The following is a 26784-nucleotide window of genomic DNA, read 5'->3' as shown; positions in this document are numbered from 1 at the left end:
GCTTGTACTACTGGCATTGGTCCAATATGTGATTCCTCTTGCTTCCTTTTAAATTGATACAATAGCTCTTTCCACCTTTAAAAACATATTTTGAAAACTTGTGATGACCCCTGTATTAACCTGATAACCTGAGTAAAGAAAGTATAATCATAAAAGCAACCCTGGCACCTTAAACTCCTCTCCTTCCTGCTGTATGGGGTTGCCCAAAACCTGAAGTTCCTTGAACAATGACTGATATCCAAAGATCAGCAGACTGTGTGGAATTTTAAAGATGCAAAGCAGTAGCATCAAGAAGAAAAATCATCAGACAGTAAGAGTTGAGTATTTATGAGAAATTATCTATAGTTTAAAAAAACTTAGGAGGATGTTCCATGATAATTAACTTTTTATCAGTAGTTATATATATTTGGTGAAATAATCAAGTCTTGTAGTTCATGAACTTCAAGAAGTTGCTAGTAGCAGTCTTGATGAATTTTCAAAGGAACATGGGACTATAAAGGGTCCTCTTGATCTTATTTTTATTAAATGGGTCAAGGATCAATTAGTAAATAGTTAATTCATGTCCTTCACTACAACTTCACTGCTCAGGTGGTCAAAAAACATATTTTTTACTTCACAGACCACTTTGTTGTTAAAACTGTATTAATTTTAAATTATAAAGAACAGTTTTTCCTAGCTGCTTTCTCCATCCATTTATGGAGGGATACCTTAGATCCAGCCACCCTTTGTTCCCCAGGACTAAAGAAAATCCAAGTTTAAGCCTCCTTTTTAACATACGTTCTCCTTCTCCAAACACCCTAGTTCAAATCAAGCTTTCCTGTCTGACCAGAATGTACACAGCATTTTGGACGATGTTTAACAAGGACATTGTACAAATGCATTGATATTTCCTTATCTATCTTAGGAATATCTCCATTAACACATCATAGGATGTGTTCACAGTCACATCTTATAGTCACCCTTTGATTTAAGGGTGGTCAGCTAAGCTTTCCTCCATCTTAGACATTTCTAACCGAGGAGATCCTTACTTACAACTGAGGTTATTCTTAGCAGTCCCTAAATTCAAGCCATTGCACTTTGGTTACTGATATCTATTTTACATTTGCTATTTGAGGTCACCTAATACCTTTCAACTCCCAGAATCCTTCATGTCAACATTGCCTTTCAGCTTTGTGCCTTTGGCGGATTTCTTCAACACATTTTTTCCTTTGTTGAGAGCATTAAGAAAGATTAAAACTAGCTCAGTCACAAATCTAATCTTTGTTGAGTAGCCTCCCTACAGCTTAATGCATACAGCTTAATGCCATTTCCTTTCTGTCCAACTCATTAACGAGTTTACAGTTCCTTCATTTAGGCAATTCCTGAAACGGAGCCACGGCCAATGCTTTCCTGAAGGCAAATGAGGTCGACTACATTACTTTTGTCTGGAAAATAATCATCAAACACAGTTATCAGGTTAGTGTGATGCAACCCTTATGTCACCAAACATAAGTGACTCCACTCTATAAGCATCACATTTTAATTAAATCTTAAATATTGTTTCTAAAGAATGTTTCCATCATACTAACAAACTGATGGCAGCATCAATGGCGGCATCAATGACTTCTCATTTCTCCTTCCTAACCAAAAAGTGAGAGATGTTATTCTATCATGTGCCACCACCACTGCCAGGTTGTTGGATTTATTTGAAGTGGCCATTACCAGATTTCTAGGCTCTCACCCAGTTCTTCCTGAAGCCTAGGATGGGATGTCTGGTCCTACCTGGTCTGGGCAGCATTGTTCCAGTCTGGTTTCACATGTTTAACTGAAATGTCCAGCAGCAGAACCCAAACACACCTAGTTGAAGACTCCAATTTTATGTGGACCGACTCACATGTGATGCATGTGTCTCTCCACAAACTGTACAGGAATTTTAAGGAGACCGGGATTCTAGCTGGTTTTGCATATAATTCCCACCTCAGATATTATAAGTCTCACTTCTACCTTCTGCTCCACAGTTTAGACACTGCCCATTTACTAAAAATTGAGACCAAGCATTTATTCAGATTTTGAGCCATTTGCAGGCCTAACTCCAATTTTGTCAAGTCTCTCTTTGCTATCTGCTTCTTGACCTCCCACACATAGCTTGTTTAGGTTAACATTAAAATCCATTCTGTAGAGGCTTTAATTTCTAATACACTTTAAGAGAATGTAATTCATGCTGGTAGTCCTAGAGTCTCCAAAATGTCCTATTTTTCTCCTGTTCAGGAAATAAATTTCAGCTCTTTACTTGAAGATGACTTTCCCTTACATTCAGGTTCCTAAGTGCCTTAGTCCAACTAACGTAATTAACTAGATTTCTTGTTTTACAAAAACTTGTCCCCATAAACAACATTAGTTCTCTAATCAGTATTCAGAGTAAAATATCTCTAGTGATATTGTGGAAAATTCCTTGTACATCTTCGTTCTGCAAAGTGTCTCTACTTGATGTATTACCATTCCTTTCTGCTCTTAGATCCAGACTGAAATACTGTTAGGTAGATTTTCTATGTGGGAGCAAATTTATACACAATGCAAGGAAATACTGGGATCACAGTTTATATCTCAGCATCTTGAAACAAAACTGTTTTAAAAAGCATGCTAACACCCAAGCCTATGGATTATTATTTCCATCGTACAAGATAGAAAGGCATCATCACCATGTTGATGTACTTAAGTAATCTCATTTTGGTGATACAAACAGGAAGACCTTGGATCAGACTGACAATTTTCTCCTTATCTGACTTTCTGTAGTAAATCCCACAATGAGCACCTGCATTTATTTTAATTTGATAGTACATTTGTTTTCAGAAATCTTATCTTCATAGACATATGGCCACTTCAGAAATGAAGGTCTTTCTTGGCTTCATCAAGAGCTGTGAATGTTTGTACAGGCAGAGATTTTCCATTATTTCCCATTATTACCACTACACACTAGCTAATATCAGCTATGAAGCCAGCTGGACAAAAAGTCTTCCCATACAACAGAAAATTTCATCCCTATGTCCCAACTACCCTGCAAGATTTATTAGTCACATATGCAGATAGTTTAGATTGTTTAATATTTTTAAATCAATTCAGAAGGATGCTTTCCTTGTTCTATAATTTGAATTACGAGTAAGATCTGGACAGAATGCAGCATAAATGTCAGTAACATTTTACAAAAATATCTGTTCTTCCTTTCACAGGCAAAAATCTGTCATTCACAATGACAGGTATAGTGTAAGTGACAGCAAGTTTCTTATCCATTATTCCCATCAACAATGTGCCTGTTACATTCACATTCTTTAACTAATGCTTTTGAATAAAGGAGTATATTTACTACTTCCATCTAAAAATGTCTAAAACATAGTACACTATTTTTAGCCTTGCCTAATTGTATTTTACTGAGATTTTAATAATACTGAAAAATCTTTAATTTATTTTCTCATTAATATCACTTAAACTCTTCTTAACATTGAAGGAGAATTCATAATATAATCATGTAATGTATATTTCCAGAAGGTGGAAGAAGTAATTCTTCTACAAGTAATCTAATGCAATTAATTTATTCAGGCTCAATGTTCTCTTCTGCTAAAAAGAGAGCAGCCACCCATCCCAGACCACACATGTTGCAAGACATCACCTCCTCACAAATATGCTGCCTGGAAAGTGCAGTGTACAACTGAGAGATCCTATGAGAGGCTGGTCCAATGGTTCATGTCGTAAAAAAACCCTGTGCATTAAGTCACGGCAAAAACTGACTCTGTAGGCAGCCCATATGGTTTTACTGAGTTTAGATATCTTCTGCTGTTACATTTTGGGTGCACTTATAGGACATATACTTCTCTTCGAACCTTGAAAAATGAAATATTTAGTTCATGTCAAACTTGTACTGATTTTTTTTTCTCTTTTTTCACACTGCTGTGCAGGCAGGCAGAAAAGAAAATATTCTAACAAATTTTTCTTGATTCTGTTCTCTTCCAGATGACCAACACCTCAGTTTGAGAACTGTCATTCTCATGCAGATTTTGCAGTCAAGTATTAAGTCTACTTAAACTTTGGAAATTAACAATGTTCTCAGGTTTTCTGCCAAAAGTAGTAAAAGGTATATGAAGATAATGTCCTAGATTAAGAAAAAAAAATTGATTGAACAGATTAAAGGAGAAATAGTATGGGAAAATAAAAGCATGAAAGTCAGCTGTAAAAGCATCATTATTTTTTACAGTTGTACTTTTTTTATTTGATCCTCTTCTCCACCATGTATTACTTTAATTCTTCAGCATCCCTGATGTACAGGGTGGGGCACCATGAGGTTTAACAAGTTTGGTTTTAATATCTCTTTGGAGGATTCTTTTTATATCTCCTTATATAAGTAATCTTGGCAACAGTAAAAGCATGGCATTTTCTCTTTCCCTGATAAAAGGAACTGTCCTTTACAGTTAAAGCACTGCTACTGTAGTATATGTATCAGTGAAGGAGGAGGTTATAAAATACTAAAATAGTCCACTGGGACTAGCTAATGCTTCTGTGAAAGCAACACTTACTGAAAACTTACTTTCTATTTCCTTATGAAGGAAAAAAAAAATAAAATACTACATGACTGTCTAGAGGTATACAAAAAAGACTGAAAAGCAACTAAAGGGATATTAGCAGAAATTATCAAAGTGAAACAAATTTAGCCTAACTGGTAGCTTTAAATGAAAAAATGTATAGCTGTCAGAGCAACCACATACATTTGGAAATTTAAAAAAAAAAAAAAAAAAAAAAAAAGAAGAGAAAAAAGCTGAGCAGACAAAGTATCAGGGCTGTAGAGAATGAAATGCCAAAACCATCAAACCATTTTGGGGTATTAAGAGATAATAGGGATTTTTCAGTTAAAGCCAAATCTGTTCAATAGAAAGTGCTTCAAAGACAACATCTATGTATGTAAAAATAAAAACCGACCTAGAAACTCAGAATTCTTCAACATGTGTGCCAGTGTCATGGAAAACTCAAGGTGGAGATTGTGTGGAATAAAGTCAAAACTGCCACCCACCCCTCTGTTTGGCCAGTAATTCTTCCAGGACATTTTTTTCCTTTTTCATATGATCCTGTTTCCCTACTCTCTTGTCTTTCTGTCCTTCTGCTTGCATTTATTTCACCCATGTCCTGTACCCTGAATATTTTGTAAAACAACTCAGTAGGAGCTTAATATTATGTACTAAGTTCAGCAGCTACTCCTTTGGGCATGGCTTTCAACTGTGCAGCAACCATTGCAGAAAACTCCCACTTATCTGACAACCAAAGACTGCTACCTACAAATGTGCTATTCACTCAGGCATGCTTGTCTGCAGTCTTGTAAGCACAGATGTCACAGCTGCTCAAGGAAGGGTAAAAGTGATGTCACTGAGCGGTGCATGCATATCTATAACTGGAGACAGGTGGAGATGTGTCAGTTCTAGTCGATGTGGTCTTGTGGGGAGCTTCAAAGTACTCTTTGAGAGAAAAACAGAGTATGACCAAATAGACTATTAAGTCAGGCAAAACTTTGCAGTACATCTTTAACCAAATAATTGTAAAATACTTTAAAGAGGGAAGTGCTAAATGCAGAGTACTACAGAGTAGAAAATAATATATCTGCATCACCCAGTAAAGCAGTTTTATTGTCTTGACACCGTTAAGCTATTCTTATCTGCTTGTGCACAGGAGCAGCTTTTGAATGTTAGGAAAATCATACTGCCAGCAATATCTATTAGTTTGTCATCTTGTATACCTGAAAATTCATGTAATGGGGGTGGGTAGTTACTCGCTGCTAAAAGATGTCCAGGGGATTCACAAATAAACTCAGATGTACCTTAGAAGGCTCTCATTAATATAATATAACCAGTGCTCCAGTGCAGTAGTTTGCTTAATATAGAGCAAAGTACTCAGAAATATCTGGAACAACTTGAGATTTTTTTTTCAGGGAAAAGGGAGTTACTTCCTTATTACTACTAATAGATTACATTTTAATATCACTCTATTTTTAAAAAGGGGAAGTTCTTCTTTATCAAAACACCCTTTGAATTCTACAGTAAGACTTCCTGTTGCTCTTGTGAAACACTTTCAGTTTGTATTAAGCCATGTAATATGTGCACATTATTTGTATACAGATTGTTACGCTTAGAGTGATCACATTATGCCTTACAGGGCTAAGATGGAGTTTACAAATGAGAGCTGAGTGAACATTGTTGTCACTGTTGTATTTTTTGCGGGCTGACCTACTAGAAAGTAACTCTGCAGAGAAGGACCTAGGAGTCTTGGTGGCTGACAAGTTGACTATGAGCCGGCAGTGCCCCTGTGGCCAGAAGGACCAATGGTATCCTGTGGTGCCATTGGGAGGAGTGTGGCCAGCAGGTCGAGGGATGTGATCCTGCCCCTCTACTCGGCCCTAGTGAGGCCTCATCTGGAATGCTGTGCCCAGTTCTGCACTCCTCAGTACAAAAAAGACAAGGAGCTACAGGACGGGGTGCAGCAGAGGCCACAAAGGTGATTAAGAGTCTGGAGCATCTCTCCCGTGAGGAGAGACTGCAGGAACTGGGCTTGTTTAGTCTGGAGAAGACTGAGAGGGGATCTCATTAATGCATATAAATATCTGAATGGTAGGTGCCAAGAAGATGATGCCAGACTCTTTTCAGTGGTGCCCAGTAACAGGACAAGGAGCAAAAACTAAAACACAAGAAGTTCCATCTCAACATGAGGAAGAACTTTATGTTAAGGGTGGCAGAGCACTGGAACAGGCTGCCCAGGGAGGTTGTGTAATCTCCCTCTCTGGAGACGTTCAAAACCCACATGGATGTGTTCCTGTGTGACCTGCTCTAGGTGACCCTGCCTTGGCAGGGGGGTTGAACTAGATGATCTCCAGAGGTCCCTTCTAACTCTAACAATTCTGTGATTCTGTGATTTATTAACAGCACATTTTACTTCATTATCAGTCATGTAATCGCTGTTCAGCACGTCTAGTAGTTACAGCAACAAAGCCCTTTCACAAAGTGCTTGCCCTTCACGACAGGCTCTTCTGACAAGCAAAGAAAGAGCCAGCATAAAACATTTGGAGGACAGAAAAAAAGGTGTCCCTGAATGGCCATCAGCTTTCTGGACTATCAGCAGTCACATGTGTAAACAAGAGATTAGATGTTGTAAATTGTTAATTCCCAGTTTGGGGTCTCTTAAGGATTTCCTTCAGGATTACTTATTAAAAAAAAATATGTTGGACTGCAAATATTGCTTCACTGTCACCATCTGCCTCAATTACATATTTTTAATATGACAACACATTTAAACTAATGAGGATTTAATGGTCTCTAAGATCTGCCGTATTTTTTTGTTTGTTTGTTTTCCAATACTGAAATGGTTGGCTCAAGAAGCTAAGTTAGGGTTCAGAGAAGGTATGACTGATGTGGGAGGGTTTTTTTTCTCAGAAAGTTTTTTATTGGTTTATTAAGGCTACTGTATTTTGTTACATGACTTCTGCCTAAAATACATCCTAGAATGACTGAAGTGTAATGAGATAAGTAACTATCACATTTTAACATAACAGCTAAAATTTTCATATATTTAAGCCAATGTATGACTCATATTCTTTTATGAGTTCTTTATGAGTCTGCTTCTCATATCTCAACAAATAGGTGAGGATGAGTTAACCTTGTGAAATATTATGTTTTAAAGCTAATCCTACCTTTTAAAATTAAAGGGGTTAATACATACAAAGCCTTATGTCAGAGAGTATTTTAGCTAAAACCAGAAAAAGACTCCCAAGGAAGTCAAATGCAAGTTGCTTATTGTAGGCCAGGAAAACTTTTGATCATGGAAAAACTCAGTTTGAGCAGTACCAAAGCCAGTAGGTTGCTTCCAAAGGTATGAGGGGAACTCTTCTGACACATCTGCCTGATATCCAACTCAGGATAATTCACTGCACAACCATAATCAACCAAAAAAGGCAATTCCTCAAAAGAAAGCACAGCACAGTGCATTTTATGCTTACCAAACTATCGACATCGATGCTTGAGTTTACTGCCCACTGTAAGGTTCCCATAATGTTCATAGCTAAAGTAAGAATAATCCCAACTCTACCTGGTCCATCACCTGTGGAGAGAAAAAACACATTCAATTTCTATGCAAATAAAAAATCAATAGAAATGAGAAAATTAGCACATACATCTTAAAATGCATATCCATACGCTCTCTTCTTTTGTATCATGGAGAAAATATGGATTTATTAATCATACAAAGGACTGTTAATCACCAGTTAAACACCTGACTTTGGCACTGAACTCACTAGAAACCCTCATCTTGCTTTGACAGAAGAAAAAATTAAATCTTGGTACTTAAGCTGTAAACAGAATCAGGTCTCTGCAATCTTTTTGACCTTCTTTTTCCAACACTCATGAATCTGTGAAATGACTCTTATCTAACTAAAACATCAAACACAACTAACAACTTCAAAATTCAAAACAGTTGAACTGGTTTGCATTTTCATTTCTTCAGCAAATAGAGGACATCTTCTTACTGTTTCACAAAGATGCAGATATAAATTCTTTAGCTTTAACTGTCTACTGTAACAAGTGTGGGATTTCCCAGGGATTTTCTTTTATGAGTTCATACAATACAATACAAGCATTTAAACTACCTTACTGTTGATTTTTAACCTCACTATGTGCTAAAAGGAATTGAGAATTTAAGCCATATGCCTTTCTATGATTTCTCCACTTCTTCTATGGTTTTCTTCAGCAAACCTCCTGTTTTTCTTATACACATCTTGTTATCAGAGTAATTACAGAATTAAGCAATAAAAGCAAAATATTCCTCATGAAAGCTGACAGATTCAGAAAAGCAATTTACTGTTGCTCCAAGGGCCTATTGCCCGTAACAGTAAAGGTTACAATGGTGGCAAGATGACAAATTTTAACATTTTTTAATAGTGCTTCTAAGTAAAATATCCAGAAAAACAATAACACAAGAAACCTAAACTAGTAAGGGCACTAAGTGAAAAATGAGAAGGGCAGCAGGGGATGTTTCCCTGTGAATTTTAGGGAAACTAACAGTCTCTTTTGTAACAAAAGTACTGTACATGCCTATTTTTGTACAGAAGTGATTGTGTCCTTGGGTTTTTTTATTAGGAGAGCTCCTTACACAAGAAATAGAGGATAGCATTTCATAAACTATACAATATTTGATAAAATGCACACTTTTACATAACTCCTTTTCAACACTGAAGTACAATTGAATGAAATTTGAATATTAGATTTAAAAACCCCTCCACAAATCATCAAATTCTTGTTCATCAGTGACCATAGTATTGAAATTTCATCCAGATCCTGCACACAAAGTTCAGTGTAAAATCTGGAGAAGTAGAACAATGCCCAAACATAATGAAAGCGTAGTGAATTAAAAATTGTATTTGAAGTAATCTATAGTGAGTTTTTCCATAGAACAGAATTATTCCAACATTTTGGGGACATCAGTCTCTTATTCTCTGCTTGTTGGAGGCTGGCTACACCTGGCCAGTCAGGGGCCCCAGCTCAAATACAATTCAGATAGCAACATACAGTGTGATTCTCATTCATGTACTGTGCTTACTAGGAGTTGTGAGTCATTTTTGAGGGGATTTTGAATGGAATTTGCAAAACTTAACATAGAAAAATGGGCCAGTGGGTTGGGAATTAAAGAACTGGATGACCATTTCTGCCATTGTTGTGGCTTTAAAAGATCATTAAAACTTTGCCTGTCTTAGCCATTTGCAAGTGGGAGGAACTTACATTTACTAAAAACCTTTGAGCTATACAGAGGATAATCAACATCCAAGCTGCTCAGTACAGTAGTGTGGTTTAAACCATGAGATTACTTTTACAGCAATTACAGTCAAGAAAAGGAAAGCTCTGTCTTTTCAGTTATTTTCAGATTAATCCCTTTAATGAGTTCTCTACAATATCAGACTGCAGATAAGAATGGTGTAATTTCTATTTTAATTAAATTGTGTTTACTGTTACAACCTACTTAAATCAGTGATTCTTACGAATGCTAGGTTTTGTAATAGTTTATTTCTCTTAGAAGTTTCTAAAGCTGAGCTGTTAAAGAGAAGAAGAAGGCTTCCATTTCAGTACTCCGGTAAAGTTACCATACCTGTAGTTATGATAGAGATAAACGCCACTGCAACAAAAAAGACAACAAAAATCATTTCTATCCTCATCTGGAACCAGCGCAGTGTTGATAGGTAGAGGAACCAGTTTGCTGTGTGTAGGTTCAGGGCTTTGTGAAATAAGGTCTCGAAATACGGTTGCCGTCCAAAAGCTCTCAGTGTCCACAGCCCTTTCAAGCTTGTTACGAGATGCGTGAAAATTGGACTCCGAGCTGTAAAGTGTTTAAATTAGAACAACATAAACATAGATAAGTAAATACTTTTAATATAATGCAAACACACCCCTCTATGCTCTAACTCACAGCAGCATAATTACTGTCAGTGTGTGATTTACATATGTTGTTGGAGTACATGACTGAAGTAATCCTAGCACAGGATAAAAACCAAGTCTTTTCAAGAATGGGTTGAAACTGCATTCAGTGTATTGACAGGAAGGGATCACATTACTTCTTCATAGCACACTACTTGGGGAAGCTCCTGGCCTTCTGTAAGATGCCACAAGAGAAAGGCTACTCCTCCCCAGCCAAAATTAATTCTTGTAATTTTGATAACTCCCTCATGTGAAGGTTTTTTAGCAGAGGCAGAGTACTTTAATGCTCTGGATTCAACTGTACTGACATGGTAATTTTAAGCAGATCTTGCATTACATGAAAAGTGGTGAGCCAATATTGGTTCCCTGTGAACATCAAAGAAATTTAAACTTAGATCTGAGGAACTTCAGAATTACACTTAAGTAAAATGGAAGAGGATCATCACTGTTTAAGATTCAGGACTGATTTGCTGAGGATCTGCCAGTTTGTTGTAGAGCCAGGCAGCAGTGCCTGCTTCTACAAAGTCACACTTCAGAATGAGGTTTTCAATTTTATTTGGAATATTTTGCTCTCTTAATGGGGGGTGCGGAAGGAAATTTAGTCAAATAACTTATTCAGAAGTAAGCTTTCTTTGCAATCAAGATATATCAATTGTAATTTTTCTTACAAAGAAACAAACTCAAAGAGCACATACCAAGTCTGATCGCAATTTTGCAAGTTACATTTACTCTCAAGAAAACTATATGTCAGGCCTTTATTTGTTTTCAGCTGCAGTGGGCTTTTAAAAGCCCATCTTTAAAAAGACCTTCTTTATTGCTCTTTGGCAGCAGAGCACTCACTACTGGCTGGATCAGTAACAGCCATCGCTTTAAGGAGATACGTGTTCTGCTCCCAGAGACAATGTCTTGCAGGAGAAAAGGCAAAAAAAGAGGAAAAAGGGGGAATCACTTCTCAAATGATCTGTTGTGGATTTAGAAGTCTACCAATTTTGCTGCTCCTACCTTCAGATTCCAGTTGTTTCAGCTGCTGAGAAGTGTGGAGGAAGTATGCCCTTAACAGAATAAAGGCTGCTATCACAGGCACTGATGCCAGGAAGATGTAGGGTTGTAATATTGAGACTACTGTTATAGCGCCAATCACAATCAGTATTAACTGCAGAATGAAAGAAAAATACTATTGATATAGTAAACTTATCATTTTATAGACTAGAGATTGATGATGAATCTCCTTCCCATGGCAACCATGTATTGTTTCAACAAACATAAATTGCTAACCTAAGTAGTCTTTGCAGCTGAGAACAAACCTCCATGAAAAGATCACAAGTAACTTGGACCAGATCTATTACCTGTTGGAAAAAGTTGCCATTTTTTCTAATAGATGAAAGAAGTGTTTTCTGTAGTACAATCAGTATTGCAGGCTTCTAAATTATTAAGCCACACAAAAACAATGGCAACTAGGCACTCACTCGCCAGTTAAAATTGTAAGAAGGACACTTGCAATATCTGCAGCCACCCACCAAACCCACTGATGCTGTCTCTGTCTTCCCTGGACTCTGTCCAAGACTGTCAGAAGCTGAATGCCAGTCTCCCGAAGGTTCTGGGCTAAGCAATTTTGCTGAGGATCAGAAAAAGTGGCAAGTTGTACCTCACTGCTTGCTCAAGGGACTGTAACCCACATATGAAACTAGCACTACTGTTCATCCTGATCAGAAGACAGGAAATAAGTTGTATGAGAACTTGTGGTATGACAAATTAGCAGTTTCAGAAGAACAAAAAGGTGGTTTAAGGTGACAAATGACTCAAAAGGAACAAAATCGTTCCAGAGTTAATCTGTTTAACCCACCAGAGACTACCACCATTCTACTTATCATCAGTAGGTCCAGACAGATTTAGCTAAATCAGATCTCAATCTTTACTCTAGAAGCACCTTAAGCACCTAGACTGTTTTTGTCTCATATCTAAATCTAATGAACATCAAGTATGTCAGTGTACACAGAATCGCAAAGTACTGCTTTGTATCAGGGTGTTACTTTTAACACTAAACAACTACTTTAAGCTGCATACTTACCAGCATAAATCGACTGCAAAATGACAATTTGGACAAAATTATGAACATCGCATTGAAACATCACTGCAAATGACCAGTCAGCAAAGAAACAGATGGAAAGCAAAAGGTAATTGCACATTAGGAAGAAACCCGCAGTTGGTGTTTTTGCTACTACGTTTACATAAATTCAAGGAAGGATTTAAATTACCAGTGCTCCAAGTTAGAGTCTTCCATGAACAGGTAAGCGCATTCTAAGTTTCCTACACATTTTTTTTCATCAGAAATCTGACTAGTGCAACAGCAACATCAAAGTCTATAAAAGAAAATTACTGCAACAAGCTAAGGGCAGAATGGCTTTAAACTGAAAGAGTGTAGATTTAGATTAGATACTAGGAAGAAATTCTTCCCTGTGAGGGTGGTGAGACACTGGAACAGTTGCCCAGAGAAGCTGTGGATGCCCCATCCCTGGAAATGTTCAAGGCCAGGTTGGATGGGGCTTTAAGCAACTTGGTGTAGAGGAAGGTGTCCCTGCCCATTGCAGAGGGATTGGAACTAGAAATTTTTAAGATTCCTTCCAACCCAAATGATTTTATGACTCTATGATTTCTTTCACTGTTTTTCTCATTTCTCTTTAAAGAATGGTGACACATGTGGGTTATGCTTGGGCAGGCTGTATAGCACTGGTCTGCAGCAATGCAAGAATGGATTTATGTTTACTCATTACTTCGAATTGCAGAATTTAGTAACACTTGTATCTCTAACTGTTAAGAAGCAAATGAGCTGTTCAATTGATATTGAGCCAAGTTATACAGCTCTCACATTACTTGAGATTACAGTCACTCAGTGACTGTTATAATTCCCATTTATGTCATTTACTCAAATTTTGCAAAGGTCACTATGATGCCATATTGTTCTCACTGCTGGTCCCACAGTTATTTCAATAAAAAGCTGAATATGAACATTTGTGTTACTTCATAAACTTCAAACACAAAATAAGTGTAAAGTCAGACAGAAGATGATACCTTCTCTAAAAAGGCAAAAGCAAAAATCTAAAACACAAGCCAACTATATTAGCATATGATTGAGGAATGGCTGCAGAGGTCTCATGCAGCCCAGTTAAGAGCCACAGTGCTGTGCTGCAGTGACCCCAGATGCTGAGCTTTCAGCCCTGGGACAAAGGCCAGAAGGGGAGACATCTTCCAACATTTCCCAGTTTGGAAAATGCAGCTGGTGGTAGAGACAGCAACTCAACAAGGGTTCAATGTAACAATGACTGCAGTGGTCAATTTGATTAACAAACCCAAGTTTATTATTTAGGGAAAACCAGGCATAACCATAGGCATAAATGTTCAATGAATTCACTATGACCTTTTGAGTGTGACTATATTAAACCTTAGGGATAGCACTATGTGCTAGTAGCATCTCACATGAAGGATCTCCAAGAAATGGTGACTGCACTGCAAACACTAGTAGAAGACCAATATGAATGTTAAGAGTAGTGGTAATGTTACTGCAGTCATTAGCTGGTCAGATGGCTGTCAGAGAACGTATCACAGATGCTATCTCCTGTCACTGATGGAAAGGCTGATGCCACTTCTTTTACGGGCAACTGGGTATATCCCAGGGACTGGAAAGTAACACTCGCCTCTTTCATCCTGAAGCCTCATTAATCATGGATGAAAAGCCTTGCTTCCTAAAAAGGAAGACCCTTTGGTATGTCTAATGCCCCTAAAAGTACTAAGAAGAACTATGGCATGATATCTACAGCTGCAATAGAGAAGAAGGCAGTGTCCCTAAACAAGCAGTTAGCCACAGTCATCCAACAGATTGTTCTCATAGAAGAGGGAGTAAAAACCAGCTCTACAATTTTGTGTCAAATTCTCAGGGAAGTCAGAAGGATGAACTTAGCAAATATAAACTGAAGGTTAGCAGAGACTGTTTCTATCTCCACCAGGCACAAATTTAGGCATTCCAGTACATATAGAAGCCAACCTTTTCTGCAGATCTCTGAACCTGGGAAGAAATAACCACATGCACCTGTACAGGCTGACTGACTGGAAAGCAGCTTTGCAGAGAAGGTCTTGGGGGTTCTGGTGGACCATGGAGCAGCAACATCACTCTGCAGAGGAGGCCAACAGCAGCAGTATCACCATCAGATCAAGGAAGGTGATCCTTCCCCTCTTCACAGCACCAGTGAGACTGTATCTCGAGTGGGCTCTCCAGTACAAGAGAGATACAGACATACTGGAGTGAGTCCATTGAAAAGTCTTGAAGATCATAAAGGGACTGGAGCGACTCACATACAAGGATAGGTTGATAGAGCTGGGTTTACCCTTATAAGAGAAGGCTTAGGGGGATCTCATCACTTTGTATGACTGTCTGGTGGTATTTATTATATTTATATAAATTATAAATGTTTCTGTATATGCAAATTTTTATAACTTCCATATATTTAAAAATTATATTCTGCTTATATAAATACCACTAGGTATTTCTTGTGGAGCAAATATGCTTGAGCCAAATTCTTTTTAGTGGCACACACTGGGAAGATAAGAGACAATGGGCACAAGCTGAAATGCACAAAATTCCACTGAAAAATAAGAAAAAGCACTTTCATTTTGGGGATGGTCAAACACTGGAACAGGTTACTCAGGGGACTCATGGAGTCTCCACTCTTGGAGATATCCCAAGTTCAACTTGGCCTTGAGCAACCTGCTTTAGCTGAACCTGCTTTAAGCAGAGGGGTTGTAGAGGTTCCAGGTCCTAGGTCCAGAGGTCTCTTCCACATTCTGTGACTCTTCAACAATCAGCACAGAAAGAAAACGTCCTATGTATAACTTTACTGTATCTTTCAGAGAAATCTGACTTTTTTCATTAGCAATGTCCAGGGAAGTCTGAAGCTGCCAAACAAGTCTTAATCTGTGAAGGATCAGAAGGAATTTTTTATGAAGGTATGACTGGTAAAATGATTCAAGACAGTGGGTACGTTCAATGATCTTCAACAGAAGAACCTGGAAAGACAGGGCAGCTTATCACGCATGTCCAGGAACCTCTGCTGTAGAGACTGAGGAGATAGAGGTGAACCTATAGGACATTAGAGCACAGGTAAGCCTCTGAAAGGCATCAGAACAGAAAAGCCAAATCTTGAGATCTTCTTATTCTTGAAAACATGAAAAACTAATCAGTTTCTTGTAGAAAGTTTGAAATGTAGAGGCAGACTAACTAACATAATTCTGGAATAACATCCCCATGGTAGATGCAAAATATCAGAAGCAAAATGGCTACACCAGTAGTGACTCCCGATCACAGCAAAGATTATACTAATGATTCAGAGTCTCAGTGTCCGTGTTTACTCATTCAGCAAGTCTTCACGATGTCAGTAGGGCATGAAGTAGAGGTGTAATGTACTTGAATCTCTTCCTGTCAAGCTGCACTGGCCTCTCTGAAGTCATGAGCCAAAGCTGTCAATTACTAACAAAGATATAAGGAAAGGAATACTGTCTTTATCAGATCATCGTGTTGGTAGGGACTGAAAAGCAGAGCAAACTCAAGATGGAGACAGGCAATCTGTACAGCAGAGTGTTTGGGTTGATTAGGTTGGACCTGTATATCACCTCAAAAAAAGGTGGAGAGGAAGAGGGAGGCCAGGAAAGATTTGCTTTTATTCTAAAAATTTTCTGGGAACCAGTTCCATCTAAGGAAAAGCTGGCATTTCCATAGAAGATAAAAGAACAGAAAGCCAACAATATATTCAATAAAAGAGAAATTAATTAAGGGTGATGCTAGCAAAATGGGAACAGAAGAGCTTAAGGAGGTAAAGTCATGAAAATGATTGACTGCAATCAAGAAATAGCATGAAAAAAATAGTAATCTCGAGCCAAGATAACTGAAAGAAACAAAGGAATGCCCTTTATGTCTTGCAGTTGAATGTGGTCAGCAGCAGGGATATGCACCCTGTAGGACAAAGATGTTTCTGAGCCTGAGTATCAAGAGTGATTTGCACAAACAGTGGAGGTACACATATAGGTAAGTACTCAAAAAAGAAGCAATAAAGTTGACTTATAGGATAAGCAGCTATATAAATAGATATATAGACTGAAAAAAATTTGGTATGACTTCTTTTACATGGTGTACAACTGAAAGCTTACATTGCTATAAGACAGAAAAAGTTAGAACTTTTATTCTACAAACCTGAATGAAGTCAAATACTGTAAGTGGAAGTAAGTCATCCAGTACTGCCGTATCTTTTGAGAATCTGTTAAGCATGCCACCTACGGATTAAGAAATAAAAAGAAGTCAAATTTTTTAATACCCCCAAAATGCAAAATTTATTACTTTAACAAAAGGTATATGTTTTCTGAATACAAAATATTAAGGATTAGTACAATACTTTTTCAAGTACAAACAATTCCATTCCAGTTTAGTGGAGCTATAGCTTCTTTTCCCTTGGAGGAATTTGGCTACACAACTTCTGCTTCGGATCTTGGAAAAAAGCTAGGAAAATGTAATAAAAACAAAGGAACAATTATAAAGGGCAGAAACTGAGGCACAAAGCATAAGGTCCATAGCCCTTATGCAGCAGGCCCTGCTGATATGCAAACAATTTGCACACATCAGCATTTGTACGAGTTTGTAACCAGTTTGTTTCTTCGCAGAATTACTGTATTAATCATCAGGCAATGGAAAATGAAGAAGAAACTGTATGTTGTATTGTCATTTACCAGTGTCTCTTGTAATCCAGGACACATCAGTAAGAAGCATATGAGATAGGAACTTCATGTACAGTGGGTGATGGAACTTGTTGCACTAGTTATATAATGAGCTTCGTTTCAGCTCCAGAACCAAATCTGAATATGCATATCATTATTCACACTAGCTGATATTTTATGCCATTTTAGTAGGACTACTCATGAAATAAAGCTCTATTTATCATCCACACCTGACTTCTTGTCACTCACAACATAGCTGACTATATCTTTTCTACTGCGGTTTTAGACAAGGTCTATTCATTAGTAGTTATTCTAGTTTTATTGCCTAGAGCAGTGAACAATTCATTTTCTCCAACTTGCAAGGTGATATTTCAAAATCAGAATTGACAACCAAAATATGTCACATTTAAGTGCAATCAAGTTTCATTAAGAGATTCACAAATTACTTTATGTAACAAACTTTTAACATTCCACTTGATTTAAAATGTAAATGTAAGGAAACAGTATCCTTTAACAAAATGAAAACCGTTTAATTGACATGAAGTGCATAGATGAGTTGCCATCTCAGTTACCTGCTTTCCAAGAGTTAAATGTTGACATAGGTGCATGAAGAACTGCATGCACCATCTTTTGATGAAGAGTTTTAGACACTGTTATAAGCGTATGCACAAGGGGTAAGCCTCTGAAGATTCCCATGGCAAGCAGGGTATCTGCCACTCCCACATAGATGTAAATGATGTAGTAGCTGCTAGTGTCAGTGACAATCACGGGAGGTCTGTCAGAGGTATTGTTTTCTAACTGTGTTGAATTTGCCTTCAAAGCTGTCCTGTGTGATGGAAATTAAAAATAAATACATTACTGTAAATTGTACATTTTTATCTTTTCTCTGTTAAACAAAACCAAATAGTACTGCAGTGTTCATTTGTTTTAAAACTATGTCAATGGTTATATAAATACATTTCCAGTCATTTTTTAAATATTGTCATGCATGTATAAAATATAAATTATGAATGGCTAATAAATCTACTGCCTCTTTAATCACTGACAAACCTAGCCTAATCAAGGAAAACACATCCAATTCTTTTAAGCAGGAAAAATAAGTCTTGAAAAAACCTGAATTATTATGGAAGTAAAATGCTTCAGATGTACTAAAAAAAAAAAAAATCAAAGGCTTTAGTGACCTACTGTAAATGGAAATCAACATAAATCCCTCTTCCTCCAGATCAGACCTAAGTCACCATATGCTTCTATACTCAAAGACAGACTTATCACTGCAGGACCAAAACAAGGATCAAAAGCATTAACCCAGGAAAAGCCATACCACTGCTCAGTATGTTTTAACCTTCAGTTGCCTGACCCTGTGACTTCTAGGAACCTTTCATAGGTGAGCAGAGGAAATTGTAAAAATGGGATCTTACAGAAACTGCTCCCTCAAAATATTCCTAAGAAAAAGTCTCATCTGGTACCTCTGAAAGACAGCAGTGAACTACAGCACGTTGAAGATGTATCCCAGACTGAGCTGACCCAGATAAAGTCTTGCATACACTGTTGTGTACTCAATTACAAGGCACAAACCATTCGACTGTTAGCACTTGAAGAAGTATCACTTAAAGGTACCACCAACATGAGATATTTAATCATCCAGCTATGAACCATTTTGTTGAATATAAGCTAGTGCTTATCCACAGAAAATTCTGGCAGAATTTATTAATTATTTACAGTAAAAATCAATACAAAGGAGACCTCAAATTTCTTGATAAATCATCACCACTACTTACTTTTTAAGAAACCATAGCCCAACAAGAGAAGCAGCTACCTGTGACCAAAGAAAACAGAGTTAAATTTTGTCTTATCACTTTATGTACTTTTTCTTACTTATCTTCTTTCATTGACTTTATACCTGTTTTTAGAGGATGAATACTAAATGGATGGAAGTCAAACCTCCCTGAAGCAAAAACCTTGTCATATCTGCTTCTTTCCACAGAAATAATTTAGTGCATCCCACCAGGAAAGCTACATTTAGACTTGTATCACAATCAGGCTCTCAAGTGCCTAAATATTCTTTTATTGTTTTTTACTGTACTTTCATAAAGGCTTGCTAATGCATTCCCAATGACAACTGTATGCTTTAACGTATTTTGAGTTTTAAAGATTAGTATTTTTAATGACTATAAAAGAGTAAGTCTCTCAATACCTTCAAAGGCAGCTATCTAAATATGAATGTCAAACTTTGAACATAGTTATTGCTGCACTGTTGTTCTTGTTAGCTGATAGCTACATTTGGTGTATCTATTTGGCTGATATTGCTTGGCTGCTTAGTTTTACATAATTCTCCACATAATCTATTGTAATATTTTTAAAAGGTAGAATTAAACCCTTTTTATTGTGAGGTGTTCCAGTGCTCAAAAGAAGCTGAGTCTATAACGCATTCTCTTGTCTGTCCACTGAAATACTGGAGACCTTCATCTCATCTACCACCTTTTCAATCTGCTCTATTTCTGCCTATGATCTTTTTTTCTAAGGGTTGAAACAGTTTCTACATTTCCTCCCCATAAATTTTTATGTCACTGGTACAGAAATATATTGTGATAATACCTTACCACATAACTAACGTCTTCTCATAGGGAGCCACTAACTTTTGCAGGTCTTACAGTAAATAACTCAAGATTGACCATGATGTCTTGCATTAAGTATTTAAAAGAATTAATCTTCTTTCACAATAATATGTTTACATCTCCCAGCAGAATTCTGTTCTCATCTTGACTCCTCAAAACAGAGGAGTTTTTTCAGCTGTGATAATGAAGGTAGATAATACTGTGAAGAATAGTTTCACAAAGCCCTTCTCTATGTTTCCACTTGTAACTGCTTTTCTTCCAGTTCAGCAACCCTAGTCTATGGGTACTACATCTAGGAAACACAGTTTTGATCTGCTGAAGTGAGCTACTCGCACATACACACACCTTGCAAATCTAGGAAGCATCATGTTGAAAAATACCAAGAGAAATCGGCGTTGTATTTTATAAGTTGACATATGAATACAGTCACACTGATCTCCCAGTCTGAAACATGCTCCTTCCCCCAGAAAAACACTTGATTTAGGACATTAACTGTAAAGGAGCATACTGTGAGATTCTATATGCCATAAGCCTTTCCTAAATTGAGAGACAAGATAAAAAATGGGCAATTTCTGTTATATGGAAAACAGTCAGACTTCCATGAACAGCCAGACATTCTTCAGTGCTTTTTCCAATAGTGCTTTACACAGTACTTGGAAAAAGTGTTCTTAGCACGCTGCAGGAATACCCCATCCATCTTTAAATGCCATCACAGCCATTCAGCACTCTGCCTTACTCACCACTTTTCTTTCACTAGGAGTAAAACTAGTAACTCATTTTTCAAAGCAATTTTCCAGAATTTATGTACGTGTTCATAAAAAAATTACAGTAATTATTGTTGTTAATTCCCCGAGGCTCTGGAAATATATATTTTAATGGAAAATGAAAGATTATTTACCTGTGAAGGAGAAACCTGCATAGGGCGACAGTTCTTATTTACGGTAACACGTAGTAGAAAATACCCAGGATATTTTGAGAAGTTGAGTCTTCTGCTGCTGTGCACTAACCACTATCTTTGGTAAATAAATGCTCATCTAAGCAGTAGAAAAGTTATTGCAATATATTTTAACAGCAGCTGTCAATAAGCAATACCTACATGAGCTGATGCCTTTATGCTTTATCCATTTCTCACAAAGAACACAGTTTGAACAAAAATAATTTGTAGCAACATGACAACAAGCACAGATTTTCTTACCTCAACTAAGAAGACGATCACACACAAAATGAGAACAAAAATCAAGTTTTTGTGGATGGTAAGGTATCTGAAATAGGTATTCCATGTAGTAACAGTACCCATGCTTTCAGGATCATCTATGAAGCATTCCTATCAAAAAATCAGTTAGACCATACTAAGAATTATAATAGTATCTATATATGAGAATTTCTAACATATGAATGCTGCCATTCTTTCTGCTAACTCACTCCAAATAATTGAACTGCAGCATTTAAATCAGTCGATAATGGCTAGAGAGCAAGGTACTCACTGGGTGAGTCATCTTTGATATAAAAATACAATTTAGAGATTATTTCAAATTTTCAGACAACACTGAAAGAAAGAACCAAGATTTGTCCAGCACTACCAGAATCAAAAACTATTAATCAGTACCTATTTTCTTTCAATGGAGATTAGTATTGTAAATTTGTAAACACACTGAGGGTTTTTTTTTCTGCTGAAATCACAAGAAAAAATAGGCAGTGCTTCAGCAAATTATGAGTTTAAATATTTCTTATAGATTTTTATCCACCTAGGAAACTCCTTCAGAAAATTTTCCTATCCTGAGAAAATAAACTGTTAGTTTTCAAAATGAAAATAGTTCATCATGACAGACTGACAGTTATTAGAAAAAAAAGAATTTTGGTCCAGTTCTTGGTATAAAACTCATCCTTAATTATATAATTTCCAGTACATCCACAAAACCAGAGTAAAATCAAGCTAACTCCTCTGTTTACTATCTATATCAGGATGCAAGAGCTAAGCAGTCTGACAAATCTGCCAAATTAAATTCCAGTTCTAAAAACCGTGCTAGTACTTCAAACACTTTATTTTTTCCATGAGCCTTAAGGTTTCAAAGGTCAATTTTACAATATTTAGGTCAAATGTTTTACAATGATGTTTTTCCAAGTTATGGTTTCAAATTTCATTTTAGCATAAGTGATCTTAAAGGTAAAGTGCAGGAGACGAAAACTGGGTATTGAAATTCTCTACAGACAACATTCAAAAATTATAAGAAATCAGGTAAAATAAATTTTTGAGGATTTCAATGATTTCAAGATAATATTTGAGGTTAAAAATTTTCACAGGTACTACAAAAACATATTCCACAGAGAATGTCTGCATTAGGAATGAAATAGTAGAGTAGAAAAATATATCAGAAATATATTGCACTAAACTATCACCATATCAAAACCAAGCTGAATGTAAATCAACACACACCTTCAAATCCTCTTCATTGATTTCATCAGTTATGTCCAAGATGCTGTCTCGAGACACTCGCCTGGTGTAGATATCTATCTCAGAAGACAGGTTTGTCTGAGGCACCATAGACATTTTCCGAAATGTTGTACTTCCCTTTTTGGAAAAGTTTGGTCCATAGTTCACGGAGGTGCCCGTCATCAGGTTTAACACAGACTGCCTCCTCCGACCTTGCAGTATATGGTCAGTGCTTAGCATGCTGCTCCGAAGCAGACCTACATCTCCCTGTTCCAAGTCAGGTACCAGTGAGAGCCTCCTTTCTGGTGGGTCGTTGTGGCCATCGTCTATCCCATTGACCTGCATCCCATTCCTCTGCACTGAGAACTTCCTATTTGCATTAACGGGGTTAATAATTATGGAATTCTTCCTTTTGTCATTAAAATCTGATTTTTGTTTAAAAGATTGTTTCTTTATTTCATTTCGTGATCCCATGCCTTCTCCTTCAATGGAAAATCGTCGGAGAGTCTCAGTTAGAATTGAATTTCTTCTCTCTGCACTGAACTGATCAAAAGAATCAAATCCCATCAGCTCTGAGCTGAAGTCTGGTCGTTGACCCTGAAGTTCAGAAAATGTTCCATAGAAATAGCAGCTCCCTTCATGTAAAATTAATATTTTGTCAGCAATCTTTAAATGCTCCAGTTTTGAAGTAACCAAGATCCTTGTTTTATTTGCCATCAACTTGCACACACAGCTGTAAAAGACAGAATTGTTAACATTTAGGGGGTTTTTCCTCATGATTTAATGTTGCTTCTATCCCTTTCACTCTCAATCTATTTGCTCTTACCTGCTTCTCTCCCACTTCTCTTGGGTGGTCCCTCAAACTACAAAGGAAATGGTAGAGCTAAGATGTGTAAAGGGTGAGTACTTTATCGCAGGAATCAGAAAAAGGGATACAATTTAATCAATTTCAGGTCAATTCAAAAAGCACATTTCAACCTGAAAATGAAGTATTTCTTTTCATCTTAGGGTTACTCAGATCTTTTGTTGCCAAATTTAAAAGTATTAGCTGATTTCAAAGCTTCAAACTTATGGTGAGTAAAAAGTCCATGGATGGCACTGTTTGTCCTTACTCTTTTGATCAACTGGACAAGCCAGAGGTCTCTGTCTTGGGACAACCTGCTACCAATCTCCTGGTCAGCGGGAACTTTCATGTGACCCAACTTTCAGTGATTAGAAAAACAGGACAAAATATAGCTTTTTGTAAAAATTTATACTCACAAAGCAAGTAAGTGTTTATAAATTAAAGCCTTTCTGGTACACACGCACACACCCCAGATACAAAACCATGCACACTGGGAGTAAGAGATTATAGCAGGTTCAATATGTTGAGATGGAAGAGGGAGCAGTAGTACTCACACCTGAACCAAGCTTGTTCCCAGTGCAGTGTACTATCCTGCTGCTAACACAACATACTCAGCCACGAGAATCCCGAAAAATAAATATCCTCAAAAGGTATAATTTTGATCACTTCAGTATTTGTGTACTGTTATTAAATTCCTGTTCTTGATTTTACTTTGTGCTGGTTGGTGACATTCTTAAATACAATCTATCAAAACATACAATACCTTTCAAATATCTCTTTTTCTGTAAAAATGTCCAAATGTCCAAAAGGAGAGTCCAGGAGATACAAATCAGCATCTTTGTACACTGCTCTGAACAGAGAAATGAAAAAGACATTAATATTTATAAATTTACATAAATATAATTAAAAAAGAACACCTTTGCACTTTTATCTGAAAACCTTGCAATTGATAGACTTTTCTACAGCAGCAAAATGTGCTTTTAAGACACCTTTCAATAAAGCCTTTCCTTGCTGGAGACCATATTACACACTAACTCAGTTTTTCATTAATTTCTTTGCAATTATACAAAGCTATAGAGCTGCTTTTTATATAGGTTACTCTAAAGATCTGCTGATAGCCTGAATCTGACAGTCCCCATCGGTGTACAGTGGTCATTTAAATAGGATCTGTAACATCTACTGGTGGCTGAGGGAATATTACATACATGTAAATAAGCATGTAAAAAGACTTAGGTCTCAGCACTTCGTTTTAAAAGTACTTCAAAATAACTGGTGAGCAAAGACAAGGGTATTAGTGAGGCATGATCTTCCAAATACTATATAAAGTGCAAAAATTATATAAAATTATATCTAAAATAAATACATATAAATGTACAATATTTTGAGTTGCAGAAATCAAAAACTATTGATAACATTAAGACCTTAAGCTGTATATACCTGGACATGGCTCACTGAGACCCTAAACCTTTGGTTAAGAGGGTTTTTTTAAAAAAACAATTTCAATAGAAGTTCAGAAAGAACTCCTGCCATCCTCTGTGAGAACAAAAATCATGATATGGTATCAATCAGTGTATAATTAGTAAAGAAATCCAGACAGCTGCATTTTGGTATTTTTTAAAGTATGTTAATGTGAAAATATCCAACCACCAGCAGAAAAGGCCCTCAATAAGGGGGCTTATTGTATTAATAAACCAAGGAACTTTATTGAAAAGTTCTCTGTTACAATGGATTTCACTGACCATACATTATGATGTATGGCTGAATAACAACAAAAAGTTCATATTGTTCAGGGTGCTTTTATCAGCAAGAAGTTTGCAGGATTTTTCATGGAATAATGGTAGCACTCAAATTATTGCTATAATTTATGTGTTAGACTTGGTAGCTATAAAAAACCGGCTTTAAGGTACCAGGTCAGCAAGCTAGTTCAAACCCAGGGCATGCACTGTTCTTTTCCCTTGGTCCTTTCTTTCCTCTGGTTGTGGCTGCAGGCTCGGACAGTGCTCTGTTAGAAAGACGGACTCGTGTACTCTTCACCTGCTTCTCATGACGGCCGGTTGGTGTCACTCCCAGCAGGGATTCTCATTTCACACGACCTTGCACAGAGTACACCTGATACATGTATGCAGCCAGCCCAAGAAAATAATGTCCAAGTTTATCACCAGTGCAGATGGGTACAACCCAGAGCAGTAATCCTAAATTTTCTCCTCCAGCTTTTCAGAGCCTCATCTGCAACCTACACCTCAATACCTGCACATCTTGAAGCATGCTGAGCTTGGACTGGAGCCCAAACAAAATGTAAGACGGTCACTGTCTTTATGATATTTAATTGTTCTGAAAAATAACAATTACACAGCTGACAATAAATACGTAAGTTCTGTAACCCTACAGGAAATGAGCTGTGACTGTCTGAAAAGTGACAGACATGATTATTCATAGCATCTAGGAAATAGTCCATGTAAATTTTGCATTTTGAATGAAAATCTAGCTATGTTTGTTGGCTTGGGGCTTTTTGTTTTGAAAGTTTTGCCTGTTCCTCCCCTCATCTCTGCTCTTACTGCATAAACCAGAACCATCTATATGCCTCTTCCCGCTCACAAATCTGCTAGAAAGATCCACACTGAAAGATTCTCTATTTCAATGAATTCATCTTTTAGCCTCACACAGACATGCACATCTTTCATGGGATGCCAGTGCAGATCACGGTAATGTGATTTAACTTCTACTCAGTGTTTCTGAGCATGGGAACCCACACAGTTTGCACTTGGCACAGAAATAAATGGGGCCATCAGAGCTGTCATTACTGGATTTCTGATGATAGCTAAGTGATTCTGCTGAAACACATAGCTAATTTATAAGACAAACACCTATGTTATTGTTCTGTAGACCTTCAGAATTACTTAATAACATTGGAAGGTCAAACAGACAAGGCCGTTATTCATAGGTACTGACTAGCCACTGCTTTCCACTTTTTCTTTTTACAACTGAAAAACTGCCAGAAGCATTATGAAACACGGCTTTTTTTTTTCTCATTTTTTTACCTGAAGACAGGGATTATGTCATTAATCAATATATAAACTGCTTTGAAGAAGTGTCATAGCAGGGAAAGATCCTGGAATATTTATTTGTATCTTTCTGTGGGTTTCTTCAGTACTTAGGAAGCTACAGTTAAAGGTCTGAATTTCCAAAGGCACCTTGCATCAGGGAGGAAAAGATTCACCTTATGCTAAGCCATAGCAGATGTCTGACATTCAGCTTTCAGAATTCAGTAAATTATTACGCACGTGTATCACAAACAAAATTGCATAGCAAAACTCAGATTTCTGATAGTAAAATCAAGTTTATGATATATCTGGAGGATGTTTATTTAGAAGGACTTACTCCTTCTAAATGTATTTAAATGCTTAGTCATAATATATTCCATATACATGAAACAGAACATTAGTTAAAGAGCAAAATACTCACCTTGCTAGTGAGATTCGTGCTCGCTGGCCTCCACTCAGAATGATTCCACCTTCACCCAGCACTGTATAATCTTTGTCTGGGAACTTGGAAATATCCTGTTAACAATTTTTTTAAGAGTCAGACGTATTTTCTATATCCAAGAAACCAAGCTACAGACTGGATGGAAGTATAGTGTACAACGGTGTTCCAACAGGTTAGAAGAAGTTGTAA

At 37.0% G+C, this 26784-nt stretch overlaps 1 protein-coding gene across 1 annotated transcript in view; it reads right to left on the bottom strand.

Moving 5' to 3' along the window:
- Window positions 1-26784, bottom strand: part of CFTR (CF transmembrane conductance regulator) — an 84349-nt gene that overhangs the window by 17500 nt on the left and 40065 nt on the right. Inside the window, exons 12-21 of the mRNA XM_039381002.1 lie at window positions 26575-26669; window positions 23876-23962; window positions 22272-23001; window positions 21033-21161; window positions 19001-19038; window positions 17795-18048; window positions 16705-16784; window positions 11469-11619; window positions 10141-10368; window positions 8003-8103 (exon numbers count right to left, since the gene is read on the bottom strand). Of these exons, the coding sequence (XP_039236936.1) occupies window positions 8003-8103; window positions 10141-10368; window positions 11469-11619; window positions 16705-16784; window positions 17795-18048; window positions 19001-19038; window positions 21033-21161; window positions 22272-23001; window positions 23876-23962; window positions 26575-26669 (1893 nt within the window). The remainder of the gene's footprint in view (window positions 1-8002; window positions 8104-10140; window positions 10369-11468; window positions 11620-16704; window positions 16785-17794; window positions 18049-19000; window positions 19039-21032; window positions 21162-22271; window positions 23002-23875; window positions 23963-26574; window positions 26670-26784) is intronic.

Source organism: Pipra filicauda, unplaced genomic scaffold, assembly GCF_003945595.2.
Source record: "Pipra filicauda isolate LSUMZ 115617 unplaced genomic scaffold, ASM394559v2 scaffold210_size2929891_pilon, whole genome shotgun sequence".
Taxonomy (NCBI): domain Eukaryota; kingdom Metazoa; phylum Chordata; class Aves; order Passeriformes; family Pipridae; genus Pipra; species Pipra filicauda.
The sequence above is the reverse complement of the archived record's forward strand: the minus strand, read 5'-3'. Positions and strand labels throughout refer to the sequence as shown.